The 20,295-nt window shown below is 38.9% G+C and overlaps 1 protein-coding gene and 1 long non-coding RNA gene across 9 annotated transcripts in view; one reads left to right on the top strand and one right to left on the bottom strand.

Moving 5' to 3' along the window:
* Window positions 1-7,258, top strand: part of LOC148653105 (uncharacterized) — a 38,268-nt gene extending 31,010 nt beyond the window's left edge. Inside the window, exon 4 of one of the 2 annotated variants that reach the window (XR_015941597.1) lies at window positions 6,269-7,258. This is a non-coding gene — a long non-coding RNA (uncharacterized LOC148653105). The remainder of the gene's footprint in view (window positions 1-6,268) is intronic. The other variant, XR_015941598.1, reaches the window with a different exon arrangement.
* A 5,860-nt stretch (window positions 7,259-13,118) lies between these two features.
* prkd1 (protein kinase D1) overlaps window positions 13,119-20,295 on the bottom strand; it is a 71,806-nt gene continuing 64,629 nt past the window's right edge. For all 7 annotated transcript variants that reach the window (XM_088647671.1, XM_088647670.1, XM_088647672.1 and 4 more), the window contains 5 exons: window positions 19,945-20,106; window positions 19,111-19,209; window positions 18,024-18,291; window positions 15,086-15,171; window positions 13,119-14,083 (listed from right to left, as the gene is read on the bottom strand). In XM_088647671.1, coding sequence (XP_088503797.1) covers window positions 13,865-14,083; window positions 15,086-15,171; window positions 18,024-18,291; window positions 19,111-19,209; window positions 19,945-20,106 — 834 coding nt within the window. In that variant the 3' untranslated portion in view covers window positions 13,119-13,864. The remainder of the gene's footprint in view (window positions 14,084-15,085; window positions 15,172-18,023; window positions 18,292-19,110; window positions 19,210-19,944; window positions 20,107-20,295) is intronic.

Genomic DNA, 20,295 nt, shown 5'->3' with positions numbered 1-20,295 from the left:
AAAGGAAAGTTGTGAGATGCTGTTACGTAAATGACTATGGATAGTTAAATATATCCAGAACTACAGATCTTCTGTAATCAGTGAGCAGCAGACAATGTCCTCCTAAGGATATGAATCTACACACAAGGAATGTGTAGAATAGCATTTCCTTACAAATACTGTATATGCTTCAGGAAACTCTTTTGACTAGTTGTGCCCTCATCCCAAACTGTCAGAATAATTGTTAAAAAGATGTTAGTTTTTTTTACACCAAATTTAAAACTTGTCAGTCTAGCCCAGCATTACTGAATATAGTGAAATTATGAAGGAACACTGTTTTGCTAAAGTTTGACAATGAATGATAACATTTTCACATTTCCTTCTGTATGATATCTGTTGAAGCACCTGTTGAAGCTTAAGGCTTTTTAAATTTAAGATGACACAAGAGCAAATGATCTAAACAGATAATTAGGGAACGTACCAATCACATCTGAAATTAACCGCAGTCTTCCTAAGCTGTCATTGTTTTCTTTTGCCTTTTACTGATAATGCTTCGTGCCACATCTAAATCACCTGAAAAACAGGGTGACAAGCATTTCTGCGTAGTGTACAGAGTGTAGTCAAATAGATAGATTGTAACATTTAGATTGCCATCTCTTATTGTTTTAGCCTCATTGTTTCAGACCGAATAAATCTTCTTTTTAAGAAAAATGTCAGAAAGCAAGCGTGGTTGTGTGTTTTTTTTTCTCTAGTTAGAGCAACATTTCTGAGTTAAACGCAGATGTAATAAATTACACATACAGCTGAAGACAGTGTACACTTCAAGTAATAATAATTTAGCCTGTAATATTTGTTGCTTGCACAGCCAGTATTTTACTTTGCTGGCTGGGTGTAAGGGGAAAAAAATGCGGCAAGCTGGTTCATTATTTTCTTTACCTGTCAAATTGGAGCAGTAGCGAAGGACTGCTAATATGAATCTGCTAATGGGCAGTTACCTAATATCCCTGACTGTCATAGAGATGATGTTCATATAAAAGTAATTCTATTTTATGCCTTAGAACATTGGTTTATCATTAGGCCCTTTATTAAACCTGGACTCTAATTTACTTCTTTCACACTTTGGGAGCCTAGCAGAGTCCTTTATGATTATGGTTTCCAAGGTGATGTTAGGCACAGCATCTACAAGCAACACCAGTGTCACTAGAGTGAACAACACAGAACAAGGTGCACAAACCTATGCTAAATTGCATGCCATTACTGTTAATATTTCCTCATTAAAATGTCCCCAGTTTTTGAGCTTGCTTGTGTGAGGCCTAATTTTTTTAATCAGCAGTTGCTCATACCGTTCATTATGATTTGGTATTTCTTTTCCAATTTAATGAAGATTAAAAGTGGAATTTGATCGGCTTTGTTGCTTTTTAGAGAAAAAAAAGTGTTATGTTTCTACAGATAAATTTAATTTCATCATTAGGTCTCATCTGTTAAAGTTTGGAATGTGTTAGTGGCTATACACACAGACTAAGATCTTCTGTGTTTCGCAGATGCATTGGAGAATTAGTTGTTGTCATTATCATATCGGATGATAATGGGTCATTTTAATAAGAATTCTTAGAATTTTCTTTTGTCACATAGCACTGTATAATTTAGATTTTTCCATGCAAAAATAGTGGTTCATGAATAACTGTCTTTGCTGAAGGCATTCTGTTTGTTGGGTTCGCAGTGTTTTTTCTGTCACTGTGCTTGTTTCAGGTTTACTGCTGTGTGGGAGTGTCATGGCTCACGGGCTGAAAGCTATGATTTTAGGCTGCAAACACCCAGTCTCAAATTTAAAAATTGTTCATTCCACTGGCTTCTACCTACTTTCAACTTGTTTGCTTTTTCTAATTTCTGTGTTTCGAATTTAGAAAAGGGGTGGATTTTCCAATGTACAGTATTTGAACTCACGAGTGGTAATACTGAAATGTACTGGAATGCAATACTGTAATGCCTGTGTTGTCTGTTAAAAATGACATGGTGCATATAGTCTTATACAACAGCAGTGTTCTACAAGACTCTTTCCCCCAGTAAATGTAATAATATAAATTAATCTCCAAAACTTGTTTTATGGCATGAATTCAGATGTTTAGTAGACCCCTTTGCCCACCTGCCGCAATAATGTTTGTTAGGCTGAAGGGAAACGCAGAAGAGTAAGGTAACATACAACATCCTGTCAGAATGGTGTTTTTTAGCTCTTACTAGAGCATTAAACAGCGCTGAAAAGGGAATATTGGTGAAATGTATTTCAATGCCAGCCACACAGAGGGTGATGTCTGAGTGGAAGCTGCACTAAAATGCCTCCTGCTGTTTACAGGTAGGGCTCTAAACCAAAACCTATTTCAAAACTAAAATTGTGCAACCTAGACTTTAAGGTAGATAAAAATGCCTGGCCTCTTAGAATTCCGCTGCTTACTCCGTAGACAGCACATCAGTGGTTTGAGTCTGTGCTACGTCATCGCCAGGCTGTAGCACTAGCTAGGGGCTGGCTTGATTCAGCCAGGGCACTGAAGTCTGGGTTTGCAGCAGGGACTCCTGTGACTTCCGGGTGCAGGTGTTAGTGAGAGTCACGTCAGTTTTTCGCTACCTGTGAGCCAGCCGTGCGATGAAGGGCGGGCGATTCCAACGGCAGGGAAACGTCATGCCTCCTCGTTTGCACTTCTAGGGAGGCCATAGCACTGAGCCCAGTTAGCTCACAGGCGCTCGATCCAGACTTAGGATGTCTACGGGCAGAAAACAATTTGAGACTTTTCTTTGAAGTAAAACAGGGGCCTCCCCAGTGGCTCGAGAAGTAATCAAGCTCTCCCCGCCACAGGTCAAGTACTGCGGCCGCGGGTTCGAGCCTGGGTCAAGTCACTAGTGCGGTCACAAGTCACAAGTCCCCAGGCGGCAGCGCACTACTGGCTGAGCGTTGCCATGGGGATGGTGGAGGATAAGGAGCCTGTCTAGGCCCTCGGTGGCACTGTGACCCCCGTAGGCTCCCTGTGGGCTCCCTGCTGCTTGCAGCCGTGTCAGTGAGGGATGCGGCTCTCCTCCCACTGGCGCTGCAGCAGGAGTCCTGAGCTGCGGGACCCCGTGCCCACTTAGCCAACGCGTGACTCGAACCAGGGAGGGGCGCCGGTTGGAGACTCACTTCCTCACCCCCCCCCCCCCTCGTGTACGGTCACGGATTTTGCGAACGTTAACACACAAGTGTGGCGAACGCTTAAACGCCCCCACCTCTTTGGCTCTATGGAATCAGGTGGGCCGTACAAAAACAGACGATTCTAAACGCTCTTGAAGAAGTAAATGAAGTCTGTTGCTCTGAAGTTATTTTGGAAGGGACACCCTTCCAGGTTTTTGCACCAGAAACACACCCCTGCCTCTTCTTCCTAGATCCATGCCTGTGAGTTATGCCTGTACTCCAGTACCAGCTGTTGATTTCCCACGACGGAAAACGTCCTCTCTCACTCTGGTGGAGCAAGAGGGCAACCCAGAACAAATTGTTTTAGGAATTCTCAGAGTGGGAAAATAAAGCATCAAGGCAGCTTTTTTTTTAAGACAGATGGTTTCGAGAGATGTCCAAGCAGGATACGCTAACTGCGTGGAAAACAGTTTTTACGAAACTCATGAACGTGCAGTTGCGTGGAACAAGCTACAGTACGATCCATCAAGCCATAAATGTATAACGACTGCCACCACTCACAAAAACAAAATGCCACTTTGGAAGATCAAGGGTCAATCAGAATATTACAGTTGGTCTAATCATATGACATTTCGTTACACAAGATTTACATAACATTTCTACTTGAAAGAGGAATTCCTGTAAATCGGGCTTCCTTCAGCACAGTGTGTTGTCGAATGTAGCTTCCCATCATGCTCTGCAGCTCAGAGCGCAAGGACAGTCCCTCCTGCTGGTCTCGGGACCTTGTATCCCCTCAGCTAACTCCCTGACATTTCAATGAACTACGCAGTTGAAATGTTATACAGTAATTAATGTTGATCCTAGCACACACGCAGCCTGCAGTACAAATTAGGATGGAAAAGGTTATCATAATATTTAGCTAGTCCAATTGGCAGACTTGAACAGCTCCCTGTGGGGCACAAGGAAAAAAATATATATTTTAAAGTTTAAAATTTGGCACTGAGAGTGTAAAAAGATTAACTTTGTAAAAGTTAGTTTTCCTCAGGTTTGGTGGAAAAGCAGGTACTTGCACGACCAGGTAAACTGGTAAACCACGGAGAGAACAGTCAAGTTTGTAGCTGAGGATCAGCCCTGTATTCAAAACAGCCCTTTTTTTTCTATGAATACAGGAAACTTTCTTGAAACAACAAATGTGTCCTGTCACTGGAAAGGTATTTGTGGACACTGTCAGTATGTTAGTGACTGGAAGAAGCACTAACGGCGTACAGACCCAGTTCAGATTCATCGCTGGAGTTCAGCTCCAGGTAAAAGTGCCAGCTGGGACTTTTCGGACTGACAGCGGTTCCTGAAAAATGCCCAGAGACTAAATAATTTAGATTGCAAGATTGTGACCTGTATAATTCTTTAAATGAGCTTTGCAGCAGTTAAATGAAAGAGATCAGCCATCTGTGAGGGGAAAAAAAAGATTATTTTACTTCTACATTTTTGGTAATGCAGATATAATTTGAGATACTAAAATAATGCTTTAATCATAATAATCACATCGACAATATGAATAATATCTGTAATTCAGTTGAACGTTCTGAATTTTGTAAATTAATGTGCTAAAACCTTGAGCTCTATTTGGATCGTAAATTACAACTTTCTCACATCCAGACAACATGTTCAAAAGATAAGATTCCTCAAATGGTTCTCATTCCCCCTTTTAGAAAGGTGACCATTGATCCACAGCAAATTATTACATTTTAACTGGATTAGCTAGTTTAGAAGTATTCAACTGAACAGCAACTACTTTTCACATTAATATAGATTGTGCCTTTTGGCTATTTTAAATATTTTTTCCGTTGCGTACAAGCGTTTCACATTTTTAAAACGTTGTGCATGTAACTTTCGTTGTGAATTCAAAACTGTAGTTTTTGAAAGGCTTGGAAGTTCTGGCAGATATTTTCACTTAGTCTCAATGCGCCCCCTGGCGATCGCTTTCTATACTTCATGTAGTTCATGACGGCTGAGAGACTGGAACTGTATAATAACTACATGACTTTGATAAATTGAAACGATTGTGGTAGTACAGCTGTAGTAACAGGAGTAATAACACTGTGATAGTATGATTACATTCGGCTTCATCACTATCATGATCTTCTAATACAGCAAATGTCTGAACTCTGTATATCACGTAGATGACGGAGCACCGACCTGTGGACACTACTGCAAGGCTTTGAAATATTTTAGCCTTTTAACTTATTTTTATTGTCAATAAGAATTGTTATGACGAATAAAATATAAGGTATTTTGTAGAAAAAACTTTTTTTTTAGCTTTCATGGTGTTTATCTTTTAATTGCCTGATGATTATTGTATATATAAACCTTAATTTAAAAAAATAAAGTAACGAAATGGTTATACTGTTAATACTGTAGTAAGTGTTGGCTAGTCTGTAACTACCAACCAATTTAGAATGAGCAGGAACCTATATATTTCGAAATTTTAACATAAACTTTGTTTCAGAACTAATTCGTTAAAAACACGAAATGAGGAACAATTTCGGGTTAGATAACATGATGCCGGTGTGTAAAATTATTCGACTTTACGAAATTCTAAATCTCTGAAATTAATATTCAAATTTGGAGTGCAGTTCATTTAAAAAACATTATATGGTATTTAAAGAGGACAGCATAATATTGAAACCTAGTAATTTTTATTCTATTGGTTTTGCGCCGGTCTTTAGTCACGGACATGCACTGCTATTTCTACACAAGGTGAAACAGTGCGCACAAAATATTTGTGTCCGTAAAATGCCTGTAAAATGCTTTAATTGTTTCTTGTTTTATTTTAAGCGAATTCCTCCACACTGCGGTGCTTTTGATGGCTGTGATAATAGCCGGCACATTGGTACACCACGCACATTTGTAGCGTATATGGTGGATTATCTTTTGAGGAATGCGCGCAAGCTGCCAAGAACTTAAGAAACGCTCACAAAACACAAGAAAGGGGTCAGTCAGCTCGTATTCTAGCCAGTGTTTGTTATTTAATGATTAAGAGATAGCTGGAATGCGATCCCCTTACGTTTGTAGCTGACCGGTGTACCTCTCAGATGTAAAGTGTTTGTTTTGAGGATTCTCTTGTGTTCGCAGGTGCAGATTGGCCTGGGGGCGAATTGAGCTGATCCTGTTCTGCAGGTGTGCATTCTACAGACAGGACCCTGCCTATCCACTCAACACCCTGCTATCTCATCGCGGCCGTGGATTAACTGTTCACATTAGGAAGATACCCGGCGATAAAGGAAACAGCCCACTCCAAACCCACTCGGGTCCGGGTCCAAGCCTGGGCCGGTTACTGTGCTCAGCTTCTTCAAATCTGTCAATGAAAATATAAACGGAAGCAAAAGTTCTGACCTCGATTCGTACCTACAGCATTTTTATTGCAGTATCTCCTAACAACTGTAAAGAAACGGATGTCTCCCACTCTCTTGACACGCACAAACGAATATCCGAGCTCAGCCTTCGCAGCTAACAAACGCTGCGAAAGACGGCAGTGGTATACACAGCATACACAAGAAACCGTGCCCTCAGTCTGAGGTAACGTGTAAAATACCGAGACAACTCCAACAGACACCCGTGCAAAAAAAAAAGGATGAATCTGATAAAAAGGGCGTTTTGTTAGAACAAGTTACATGTGCAAGGTGGTGTGTTATATTGGCAACACTAAGCATTTATATTTCAAGTACTTTTTAAAGGGCGGTAATGAGATGTTTGTCTGTTTGTTTGTATGTTGTATTTATGTCAGCATGGAAACAGCAAAAATATTTTACTGTTTTGTTATTGTTTTCTAACAGAAGTACTAAATAATTTAGATGTGGGAAACTATTATACTTGTTTGCCTGTAAGTGAAATTATCTGTGCCAACACTGACAGGATGAATAAATGAGTTACTAAGGCAACAATCACATTATATCCTTTCTCACAATATGCCGAAGAAGAACATATGGTTTATTATTGATGGAACTGTGACTTCTCATTAGCATACCAGCTATGTCTGAGCTTACAAACACAACAACGCTACTAAACTCTTTGCATGAATCTATTGCAGGAATTATTATTATTATTAGTATACTGTATTGTATAAAGAAGGAACTTCAGTTTATAAATGGGAAGTACTGCCCGAATTGTGTTATTTAGATTAACGACATATGTAAATAGTTACGATTGAAACGTTTATGTTGAGCTTGTTTCGCACAGCATTTTATTGGATAGACAGCAACGCGGTAACAAAAGCATTTTGATTCTTCATCCATGAATTAAATCTGCCAGGTCACAGTGAAAGATTAAAACGGAGTATTCCAAAAATGTCTAGTATTCAAAAGAATTGCTATAATTATTTCGTCTGCACTCCGTTTAGATCTAATTGTGCAAGCTGCGCATATGTCATATGTTATACTATGTCATACTATGGCTATCGCAAACCATGTCATTTTGACTTTTATAACCCGTAATCCTTAGTTTCGGATAAAGACGGCACTGTTTTATTCATCCGTGCCTTCCTATTTAGAAATATGTATTTAGGTTTTAGAGCTTATACTAAACGATTGTATTCAACCCTTAAGTGAACCCTATAGATTTAATTTATAATATACACTATGAAGTCAGGTATAATAATATTAATTATGATTACTTCACAAATTGTTATAATAAAGTTTCATTTTCGATGCAGTTTAGCAATATTACTGAATGGTGTTTTTAAAACAAATTTCATTACAATCGTCCTATTTGCTGTAAGATACGGAGTCTCGATTATTTCAACGCGGTTTTATGATTATCAGTAATAATGATATGTAATTACTGAATGTTTTCTGCAGTGTTCGCAGTCTTGGTTTTTAGCAGTGTATATTCGGATAGCGTGTCAAGCGCATAAATACAGTAATTGACGATAGTGGGAAGGCTCAAGCGGTAGTAATATTGCTCCAAGGTGGTTTTTGTTTCACCTCTAATGTCATCAGCCAATTATTATATTTAATTACTTTCTTATTCTGATGTTTCATTTACGATTTCCCCGGCGTTAAAAGCTAAACAATTAAGCCTACAGCATGGGGGATCAGCCAGCGTAGTTTTAATTTACAATTATCTGCTGTGATTAGTGGTAATTGTAAAATATGTTTGTTAAGCACACGATGAAATGTCTATACTGCTCTGTCTCGGCCAGTATATATAATACTGTTCCCATTCTCCTTCTTCAATATTAGCACCACTAATGTAGGCGAATGTCGACTTCCAGAACGCATTTTGGGGTTTACATCAATAGGACTGAATTAATTACGAATTTGGTGCAATAACATCGCGCGCGGGAAAGAGTTTTTTTCTTGCATTTTTTTCCCCCCGAGCTGGGATAATTAACTCTATTTGTATTTGCGCGGTGAAACCAGATACAAACCTCGTGTCCGATTTATTTTTTCTATAGTTCGTTACCACGTTGGATTTAAATAGTGTTTAATGCCCTTCTCTGGGTTTTTGAGGAAGACAAGAGCGAGAGAGGGGGGAAGGAGGGAGAGAGATTAATTAGACTGCGAAGAAAGCCATCCTTCTTATCACTGGATCGGGCTCCTCTGAAGTGATTCACACCTTTCGTAGCCGAAAGGTTCCTTGTACACCGTGCTTGCGAGCCCTATCAATTTGTATCTGAAGCCTGTAGTTTCCTTTTATAGCCTGTAGTTCTAACAGCTGCACGGGTTGGCAAGAGGGAAAAGGGAAGCACGGAGAACTATTCTTTGTCTTTATCTTGATTTTTTTTTTACTGTTTGTTTTTGCATCACTGTATGAAATGAAACAAAGAGGATGGGGATCCCTTCAAAGGAAAGGGTTCGCTACCCAAGGGGCTCACGCTCGCCGTGGCCGGAGAGCCCAGCCCGAGGTTTCAAAACGGCCAGGTGTCCAGCGTCTTATTGTGTTTTGACAGGTGCTCTTTACCAAACAAACTCAGAATGCTATGCTTGGACACATAGCCGAAAATAAGCAACACGCGAGCTCTTTGCTATAAAACCGAAGAAAAAATCCTCCACTCGTAAACTTTTTTGAGCTTTTTAAACGGTGTTATCTTTTTACGCATACTTTAATTTAGTTACAAAGTACGAACGACACAGATAATAAGTCCATTCGATCGCTATTTGTTTTTCGTTCCCAAGCAAAGTACACTGAAACAGTTCTCATTTAGGAGGCTTGACCCTGAAAAGGCGGGTTTGTATGGACTACACCAAGAATGCCAATATTGTGGTTCATTTGTTCTGTATTTGAAAACTCTAACCCAGCGCAATTTTCTCTGCTGTAATGAATAACTATTTTAGGAGCGAATTTATGGTTTTTCTAAAAAGATTAATCAAAACGGATCTTTTAACCGCTGTGTTCTATAGTCTTAATTCCATTTACATCAGATGTGCGTAGTGCAACCTGAATTTAATTAATCGCGCTCTTCAACCTCAAACCCCCACGTTTAATTTGGGTTTTTGATTATTACCTTAGCTTTTCTGATTACTACTTCAGGTCGCATACAATGAATTATTATTTTTTTCTTGATTCAAAACGACGTATCCCCAATTTGAGTATTAATGACGTTGGTCATAGAATGGCAAAGTTATTATTCTTATCGTTTTACGCAAAATTGAGTTTTTAATATATTTAATATATATTAGTATATTTTATTTATTCAATTCTTTTTATGTTATATAATTTTATTGCGGGGTTTCCGTTCTGGGGAAAAAAAAACTAAATATTAAATCATTTCGATCCGATCTCTGCTGAAATAAAAACCTCTTTATTTCGAATTGTCTATACTACAATTTCAAGGGATTTCAACCCTTGGTAGGGTGGGGAAAACATTATTATTACTATTGTGAGTGCTGCTTCACTGCTCCTCAATCCTTTGTTTGACTTTGGACTGTGTGTCAGGGACTGGGTGCCTTATCCGTGGAGTTTGCATGTTCTCTCCAGTTTCGCGTTTATTTTCACCGGATTCTTCGGATTCATTCAATCTTCAAAACACGTAACAAGATGAACTGGTATTTCTAAACTCTCGCTCTTGTGTGTCCCTTAATGGCGTAGTGTACCGGCTAGGGCTTGGTACCGCCTTGTGCCCTGCGTCTCAGGGATAAAACCCAGGTTTTTGCAACCCTTACCAGAAACGCAGGGTGAACGCTGTGAGCGTCTTCACGTTTTCCACAAACCAAATCAATGAGATTCTGTTATATCTATCCTTACATAGATATATCCCTTGAAAATTCTTTTCTGTCAATTCACGTTCACGCCTGGCCTTCGTGGCATGCAGTTGTGCTTAGAAAATGTGGCGAATCCAAGTGAAAATAGTGTAAGAATGTTGTCAGGATATTTAGGCAGGATCAGTCTGTGTGAAAATACAGATTTGCACGGAGCGCCATCTGCCGACAGAAAGGTCTGTGTCACAAAGAGCGGAAATCTACATTTTCAAACAGAACGAAGTATTCATTTGGTCACAGGGTAAAGTCTCGGAGGGTCACACAGTCGTACTTCAGACTTATTAGTTTGTTACATTAAGCTAATAATATTTTATAAAATTCATGCTGTGTTAGTAGTTTTCAGTTTCCTTTATCAGCTCATGACTATGCAGTGTTGATTAGTATAAGGTTTTTCCCATCTTTTCAAGAACAGGCCGTGCTGTAGGCTGATAATTTGTCCTCAAGCAGCCTTGTAATGTGGGTTACTTCTGCTTACTTTATTATTATTTCTACTTGATAATCATAATTATGATTATTGCTGTTATTTACAACTGATCTAACATAAAAATATGCACATAACCAAAATCCAATCCAGGATTTATTTCATATGCGCATAATCAAAACCCTCTACCAGAAGGTTTGTGATTTCCAATATTGCTCACTCCGAACACGCCGGTGTTGTGCAAAAGCCGTCTTAGAAAAAGAAGGTCAAACTAATTTGATACATTGTTGGTATCTCCTCGTTTGATCAAACAGGAATAATTCGCAATAAGCATTTCTGTGCGTATTTGAGACGTTTTAAAGTTGATCATATTTCCTCTGCTTTCAAAACAACCAAAAATAAAATTTCCCTTTTGTGTTTATGGTAGCGAGATGCTTGTTTCAGTAGTTCTGCATCGTTTCTATTGACACCTTTCGGCCCTGGTCATTTACCCTAAAAATGATGATGAAATCATTTTTACAAGAGTAAGCAAAAAATGTTAAACATACCACACGCATGGTGTTGGAGATTTTGTTTTACAAAGTAGCTACCTCACTTCTTTGAATTAAGGTTAAGGGTTGCTATTGAATGCTATTGAAAGCTCGCAATGACGTCATTAATTGTCAACAGAGTTGTTGTATCTGTCTTCGTCTTCATGTTCATGAAACTGCCACAAGGTGGCAAGATTCACATGGTCATTTCAGCTCTTGTATACTACTGCCTTCCCTCTTCACAGGCCTTGACATTCAACAGGACTTCCTGACTGGCTTCGTAATGTCAAACACTTTAGAATTTTACAGCGATAACGTTGTGAAAAGATTCCGCACTGTTGCCACTGATCACAGGGCAGCTACACGGAAAAGAACTTTCGCTGGAGAAGAAACAGCAGCAGAAAGATTAATTCTGAAATTAGGATATTGCGAAGAGCTTTAAAATGCTCTTCAGTTTGTAATGGAATCTTGTAAGAAGGAATACAAGCTCATTTTCTAAAACAGGCAATCCAAAATATAGTTTTTTTTTCCGCTACAGTATAGCAGTACAATACAAAATTACAACATTGTTTTTGTTCTCTCTCCGTAATTGGTTTAAAATGTAAATGCTTGCCCAATCCTTCCTTTTTTTAAGGCACAAATTACCGACATACTGCTTAAGGACCACATAATTATACTCAGTTATGAACTTCTCTGATGCCAGATTGAGTTTAATAATGACAAAAATATATAATAACGGCAGAGTTAATTTTAGCTTGCTGCTGTTAATCAGATCGCTAGTCTGTGTAAGAATACATGTGTTATGACTCATTGGAAAAACAACATTATGACTTATTTTTCAGACCAGAAAGGAGAATGCAAGAGCTACAGTATAAACAGAAGTAGGAATTAAGAATTAAAAATGCAATGCTATTTTTTTCAAAGAATTGGTCATGTAAATAATTAGTAGAAATGTCAGCAATGACGAGCTGCACTTTGCTCTTAATGTCTTCTTAATCATATTCCAAGTCTGCAGCCTTCCCTGCTTCTTGTCTTTATAAACTGCTCTCGCAGACAGATTTAAGCCCCAATCCCTGGCCTTGTCTTCTGTAGTGCTTAGACAGAAGCCCCAGTTCTCGAGGAATTGTCAGACGTTCTTATATCCCCACATAAATGTCTCTAAACAAATTGGTTACTGTATAAATGCTTTTCTTTTCTAACTTTACATAAGCTAATGCTGTGTTCTATGTTAAAGCCCTGTTCTGACACATGGTTGGACGTGAGAATGTGTCACTCATTTCCCAGTAATAAGCTGGTAATCACACGGTTGTTAATTATGTGTCGTCTAAAATGGACCATAAACGCTCATGTCATTTGAGATATTTCTATTTCCTATACTATTTATCAGATAGGAAGAGTAGTCAAAAAATCCATGTTGTGTTTTTCTATGCCTTTGAATAGTTCAGTTGTATTAAAATATATGTTCACCCCTTTTAAATGTTTTTGGCTTTGCCTTGCTTCACTATGAAGAGCATGGAGATGATGAATCATGAAAAACGCTGTAGAAAAAATATTTTTTGTTATTATGTGTACAGGTTGTCTTGTCTTAAAAGCATTCAGATGTATCCATCATTCCATTGTGCATGTTTTTCCTTACACATGTTGGTAAATGTCAATTCTTCAACACTGTACTGTAGTAAGAAATCACACATACTGTAGGAACTTCTTTTCAAAGCTAATGTCTGTCATATAATAGTTTGAGAACCTATAAAGAATAATACAAGTACACATAGAAATGTTTTCAACTTTTACAGCCCAACAAGACTTTTATTGAAAACTTACACAAAGAGGCCACATGTTAACAAGCTGCTGAACGTCATTAAAATCCATCTTCATAAGAAAAGGAATGTAATTTTATCAGAACTGTACTGCTGTTTACATTGTTACTAAGGCATTGAGGCTTACTTTTTCCATAAAGCACTTGTGCTATAATTGTACAGTAAGGTTTGACCCGTGTGTTCATTATAAAATACTCACATTTGTTGATGACAGTATTCTGAAAATCTTCACATTCTGTATGAATCCTTAGACGTACTGAGACACAGCCAGCTGAACAGCAGCCCAAACCTCTCTGAGTGCATACAACACTGCTAAACTATAGTAATAAAGAAATTGACAAAGAAGCTTTTCCAAGGTGACATACGGGTAGCAATCTAGCAAAAGGCACACTTTAAGACATTCTTCTTTTATTTATATTTACGAAACATGAGCAAGAAACAGACATCGGGTAACAGATGGTGGTGGCTGTACTGATTAGGTGAATAGCTCTTAACCGCACACTCCAGCACAAGAAAAGTACAGTTGCTCCTGGGTGCTCAGCAAAGTGACATGGGCTGTCCTTATTCAAACAGAAGTGGGATGAGGGCAGCAGTAGCAGCAGTATTCTGAAATTGTTTTGGGTCGTGTGTTGTTTTTTTGCAAGGCCCAGGTGAAGGCTGGCTCCTGGCTGGTGCACCAGCCCCGTGTCAGAGGTCGTGCTTGTCTAGAGAATGCTGACTCTCTCGCCCAGAGCCCTCATCTCTGCCTCCTCGGCCTCTACGCCCTCACTGCAGTCTGTATGTGGGTTGACAAGGTGAGCTGGGTACTGCAGGCCGTGCTGGCCTGCAAACAGCTCCCACCGGGAGTCATCGCTTTCGTGGGTGATGTACCGCTCTCCAATCTTGCATTCAAGCCCCCTCAAGTCCAGCCATGTCTGGTAATCCTGCGAATAATACAGAAACAACCATTTCAAGCGTGAGACATGCTGAGTGATATAAAGGTTGCTAGTAAGGTGCATGCTCTGACGTGCAAGCTCAGCCTACCGGGGCCGGTTGGCAGTAGCTACCGATGTAGTTCAAGTAGGAAGCTGCGTCAGCACGCGTAGGTTGCAAAGGAACAAGTAAAGGTTTATTCCACGCTGGGTGACCCGGAGAAGGCTACATCCGAAACATTGTGTTTCTTTTCTTCTCTTTTCAGCATGGACTAAACCTTTACTTGTTCCTTAGTAGCTACTGATGCATCTTAGGCATAGGAATTAGCTTCAGAGTCCTTTTCACACATGGTTCTTTTGTAGTGGAGCTGTGGTTCGATATTTAACTTTAGAAAAGTGTGAGTCGTCCCTCACAATCAATACATGCTTTTGCTTTGGTTATGCAGAAATCTGCAATGATGCATTTTGTACTGCTACTATAATGTAGAGAGGGCTTTGATTGTTTAATCAATAAGTTGGAAGGTACTGGATTGCATCTTCATTACTTTAGCTCAAACAAACAATTTAATTTTCTTGGGAAGCCACACAAATGTTGCATCATTGCTTTGAGCCGAGAGTATTAAACCTTTTGAAGGCTGACGTTGTAGAAGAATGTTTTTCCCATGAGCATGGTGCCACATGAGCAAGCATCTCTGAATCTGGCTACATAATCCCCTCAAACCTTTCACACAAGCTGAGAAAGAAGACTTCTACAAAACATATCTATTAAGACGTGTAAAATATGTCTAACTATAACAACACAGTTGTGCTGTGTAGCGTAACAAGCAATTCACAATTATAACTCTCTGATGTACTCTATACTTTTTATTTTGAAAAAGATATGTAAAGGCTTTATGAACTGATATCTTTGATCACTGTAATAAAGCTGTAATCAACCTGTAAAAAAAACTACTTTTCACAATTCGGTTTAGAAAATATCATTAGTTAAGTGTTTCTTGAAAATAAGGAGCTCACCTGTAGCCAAGGGTGACTGAGAGACTTGTCCACACTGTACCTCTTCCTCATTTTCACTTGCAGGAGGTTGTTAATGAGGTCAATTGCTGTAATGACAAGGGAGCCTGTCAAGGAATGTACCTTCACATAACAGATAAGCTTGGAAGTCTCTATCACACACTTTTCAGAGTCAACATGGGGTAATGGGCAAAACAAAATGTAAAGCTTATTTTAAGGGTCATAAGCTTCTCAGCTTCACTTTGGATGGGTGACCTTAAGGACCTTAATTACAATTGCCATCAGTCAGCATTACTCAGATGAATACACAGTCAGAAAAATACAGGCTGCTCTCGTAAAAACCCATTAAACACAGTGAAGCCATGTTCACTGCAACAGAACAACTGCAATATATTTAACTGTTTCTCAAATTACCATTCAAACACTAACAAAATCTAAAGCCTTAGAGAGCGGCGTGAATTGTGATGTTCTTGCAAAATGCTGTCAAAGGATGAGAGATTTAGGTATCGTGGCAGTTAGTGTCTAATGAAATTGCAAGAAACAGAACTCAAGACAGATTGTTATGTACAGTATAAAAGAATTATGAAACACAAAAGCTGCTGTTAACTGACCAATCTTTGGAAATGTTTGTCTGAAACTCAGACAAGCTTAAAAAAAGGGTCATCCTTAAGAACAGCCATTTAAACAAGGTTTTATCAGGTATTCCTTTCCAGACATAGATGCAAGATTAAGCTTCTCAGTTCTCATGTAAAAAAAATAAGAGAGGATAATACATTAAAATACCATTTTTAAAATGGAAACAAGAAAACCAATGTGATTAGGAAATGATATATGGCAAAACAGAACTCGGGGACACATGAAGAAATTCCCTGGACTGCGCATATTTCTGTACTGAGGAGGATAATGAGGCCAGGCAATGAGGAAAAAGGAAGCACGCTGATGGAATACTGTCAATAATGAGTTTTATGCTAGAGTAAACCTGCACTTAAACAGAAGAGTCACGCACAAGGATCCACCTTCAGATCCACAGATTTAGGATGGAGCTCTCTAAACAAAGAAAATATTCATCCTTATCTACGCACACATGCATGAATGTCTGCAAGTTAGCAAAAAACAGATGTTGCCAAGTACCTTTCCTTCGTTTCCCTGAAACACAAGCGAGGTGGTTTGTGGAAATGACATCTAATCTAAAGAGGACAGTCAAGTGTATTTTTTACCTTCACTCTGAAACAATTGACATGATCATGTTTAGTAGTGGATGATGGTCCAGTTTTAATGTACATGTAGAGAACTATATTTTACACCCTGCAATAAATTATTTGCTAGTAATTGTTCTTCATTTAACAGTTATTGTGGTTTTTGGCATGTGCCGCTCAAAAAGTTAATTCATTTGTATTTACTTCTAATTTTTTATGGGCTAAGTGAAATATTTATAAAGTTATACACTGATTCACTACTTGATTGTTTGATAAGAAAGTAAGGCTGCATTTCACACGGAATGTGTACGAACAAAAGAAAGATTATAACCGAGAGCTCATCGAGCTTGTTTGGTAGTTAGTAACTAATTGATCCAAAGATTTATCCAGGCATTTCCTGAAGGAAGCCATATCTGGGTAGCTTGTTCCATACACCCACAACCCTATGGGTAAAGAGGTGCATAAGAAAGGAAAAATGAACAGGTACTGAGCTGGTCAGAAGGGCAGGTGTAAGTCTTTAGCCTACACCCCTGAAGCATCTCAAATTTCCATGATGTGTCTCAGAGTGCTTGTCCATTGCTTCTTACACAAAATAGATTGTCTGGAATGCTTTCACCTAAAGAATGCTAGGTGATAAAAAGATCTTTGATTATCCAAAAGTACATAGTAGCTGAGGTATGAGGTATGATAATGAATAGTTTCCTTTCCTGGGCAGGGCAGCTACACTTCTTACCCCTGGGTTAATAAGTGAAGCTGGTTTGTTGATTCACAAGGTCATGCATGCAGTGAATTGGCAGATATGTTTGCAGAGTTTTCAAAAGTTACGTCAGTGTCATTTAAAGGACAATTTGGGAGAACTGGCCACATCTGCAGGTTCTCCATTCATGGAAACCAGTTTCCCAGCTTTGCAGGGATCGCTGCACGTCCGGCACCCTAGAACTTCTCTTCCATTCACAGTCACATCCGTGATGGCTGCGGGCGGGGAGAGTCTGCTGCAGGATGAGCTTTTACTTTGACAGCCTCTGGAGCAGGCATGGGAGGAGTCTGACTCAGATCTCAGTGCAAACCACAAAAGAGCTTGGCCCCTCGTTTCAGTGGGCTGGACCAACATTGTCTTAGTTAAAATCAAAACTGGGCCATAATTGCTCAAAACTCACAGGGATTCTTTAAGAAGCAGTTTTGATAAGACTCCTGGATCAGCAAGCAATTATTGATCACATATACTTGGGCCATGTGACCTCTCATTAGAGATCCCTCTTACATTTTCATGTTTTCACACTTTACAGTCGTTTAATGTGGCTTCATTGAATCTGATTCTGTAGATAATATTTAATACATTAAAGCTTAAACTAAGACAATGTTTTACATGATCTCGGTGTATTTGTTTGTGTTGTGGAATATGTAATCTGCTGTTACTCGCAGGGGTAGGTGATGTGCCTTTTTTATCATTCTAGAACGTGCACTAAGATCTCCAAAATACTGTAAGGGTGATTTAACTAGTTTCTGATCTCCTATGCTCAGAATAAGCCTTTCATTAAGGACAGTTTTAAGGTAAATGAAATGTTTCTCCTCTGCAGGTAAAGGAGTTTACATATACAGTAAAATCTCAGGATTCACAAGGGTTAGACACCTTGAAGTCTATACAATAGGTGCCCGATTTGCGAATGTAGAGCTCGTGAATGTCCAGGTTTTACTCTATAATCATACAGAACAGACAAATTCAACATGAATGGTCATGGACTTGCCTTCTTGGGATACTTCTTTCCACGGGTTTGGTGGGTACATGAATGCGGCATTCTGGATCTGATCATGAATGTCCTCATCCTCATTAAAGGGAAAGGTGCCACTGAGGCTGACATAGATGATGACGCCTACAGACCACATGTCCAGAGATCTGTTGTATCCCTTATTCCTCAACACCTCAGGGGCCAGGTATGCAGGTGTACCAACCACTGAACGTCTGAAAGATTTCTCCCCAATGATCCGAGCAAATCCAAAGTCACACAACTTAACCTGCACAGAGAAGCATAACGCACAGGCAGGGAGAAACAGGAACACTGTTAATACAGTAAGACTCACAGCCCCCTCCTGGGTTTTCATATCTTACTGAACTATTCCAACTTAAAAGTGGTAATTAAAAACACTCAACAAAGATGTTATTTATTACTGCTGCTCTTTACAAATTAATTATAGCTCGTATAACTACTAAATTCCAAAAACTAATTGGTTCTCTCTTTAATCTCATTTAGCTAATGCACATTGTAAAGAAAAGGAGAACAATCTGAAGTCTAATTTCCCTTGAAGAGCTACGTTAGAAGTTGCTCATTATTTGTTGTGGTGGCCCACTATCCAGTATTGCTGCAAGGCTAGAACAAATGCTAAAAATAAATTAGTATGAGCTGCAGGTTTCACATAAAAAGCACACCTAATACACAGAAAAGAACATTGGCTCAGAAAACAAAAAGCATTATGTACAGTCTCCAGCTATCATTGTCTTCAATAACCTACTAGGTATACTGTAATTTGTAGCATTTTTTAACAGAGTGAGTTGATATTAATCCTTCAAACCTTCACAGTTTGTTATAATGTGGGCATTAGTTTATTTTACTTTAAAAGTGTGAAACTCCTGATTGCTGCAGAGTTTTGCCCACTGACTAATCTTGTATAAAGAACAAGCAAGCAGGCTTGAGCAGAAATTGCAGCATGCGTGCAGAGCCCATTAGCAAAAGAAAGGAAAAGAAAAAAAAAACAATTTGCAGCCAAGTTCTGCTGGTGTGAAACAATGTTGCAAGGCTTGGTATGATGGAAAAATAAAAAAAAAGTGTTTCTTACCTGAGGAAAGGGGTCAGCAGAGGCTAGTAAAACATTTTCAGGTTTGAGGTCACAGTGAACAATGTTCTTAAAGTGAAGATGTCTCAGTGCTACAAGAATCTGCAAAGAAGACAAAAAGTAATTATCTGTATTTTACAACTAGTGCTCTGATTACAGTCGCTTGGAATATTTTGAGTTTTGTGTTGGGATACAGTTGCTAATTATAATATACTGTACAATTAATAGCAGCTTTTGAAGCCCTCTATTATAGTTAAACATGTCATATATTAACTAGAACTGAATTAACCTTTTTACTGGCATGTTCAATTTAGCCATAAGTGATGAATTTCATTCTTTTACTACAAAATTAATCTCCCTTCTTTTAATTGCCACAGTGTTTTTGTAATTCTGCATTTCATTCATTCATCAACATCATTACAAGCAATATATGGAAGATTTTTAATTTAAACTGTGTGCTTTTTTATTAATCACAGTGTTGGTTATCTAATTTTATTAAAGCGTGCACCAAAAAGTGATAGTTTGTTGATAGCATCTTGCATAAATCACTTAAAAAATTTCACACACAGCGACTAGCTCTGGCTTTTAGACTAATCAACGTGGAGGAGATGCAGGTATTCATAATCTAATATGGTTTTTGGGAGTAGACGTACTGTAAGTGATATTTGGAAAATACTTTAGCATATATGCAGTGAATGAATCATTTAACGCAAACCTGCTTTTAAAAAGTCCCATTTTCAGAATGAACTGAGTGTTCGTTATGAGTGAAGATCTGTACTCTGAGCCCTTGGAAGGACGTCTGTGTGTGTGTGTGTTGTGCAGCTCGCGCACACGTACCTGGGTGATTAAAAACTTGGTTATGCGCTCCGGCAGTCTTCCCTTTTCACTTGACAGGATCATCTCCAGCATGTCTCCATGGAGCTTCTCCATGACAACAAACACTCGCTCGAGCGTCTCGAACATGCACTCCAGATTGACAACACCAGGGTGATGGAGGTTCTGTGGGTCAACAAGCAGGCAGTTCTGCCTTCAGGGGCTCTTAACCCGGCTCACATGGTCCAGTCAGGTAACAGGAGGAAACTTGCATGCGCAGGGTGACATAAGGGGATCGCTGCATTTCTATTTAGAAAACACTTTTTATGTTTGCGATAGACACCCCACAAATAACGATAACATTCATTGTGCCTA

Source organism: Lepisosteus platostomus, chromosome 10 (genome assembly GCF_059453375.1).
Source record: "Lepisosteus platostomus isolate fLepPlt1 chromosome 10, fLepPlt1.hap1, whole genome shotgun sequence".
NCBI classification, from domain to species: Eukaryota; Metazoa; Chordata; class Actinopteri; order Semionotiformes; family Lepisosteidae; genus Lepisosteus; species Lepisosteus platostomus.
The sequence above is the reverse complement of the archived record's forward strand: the minus strand, read 5'-3'. Positions and strand labels throughout refer to the sequence as shown.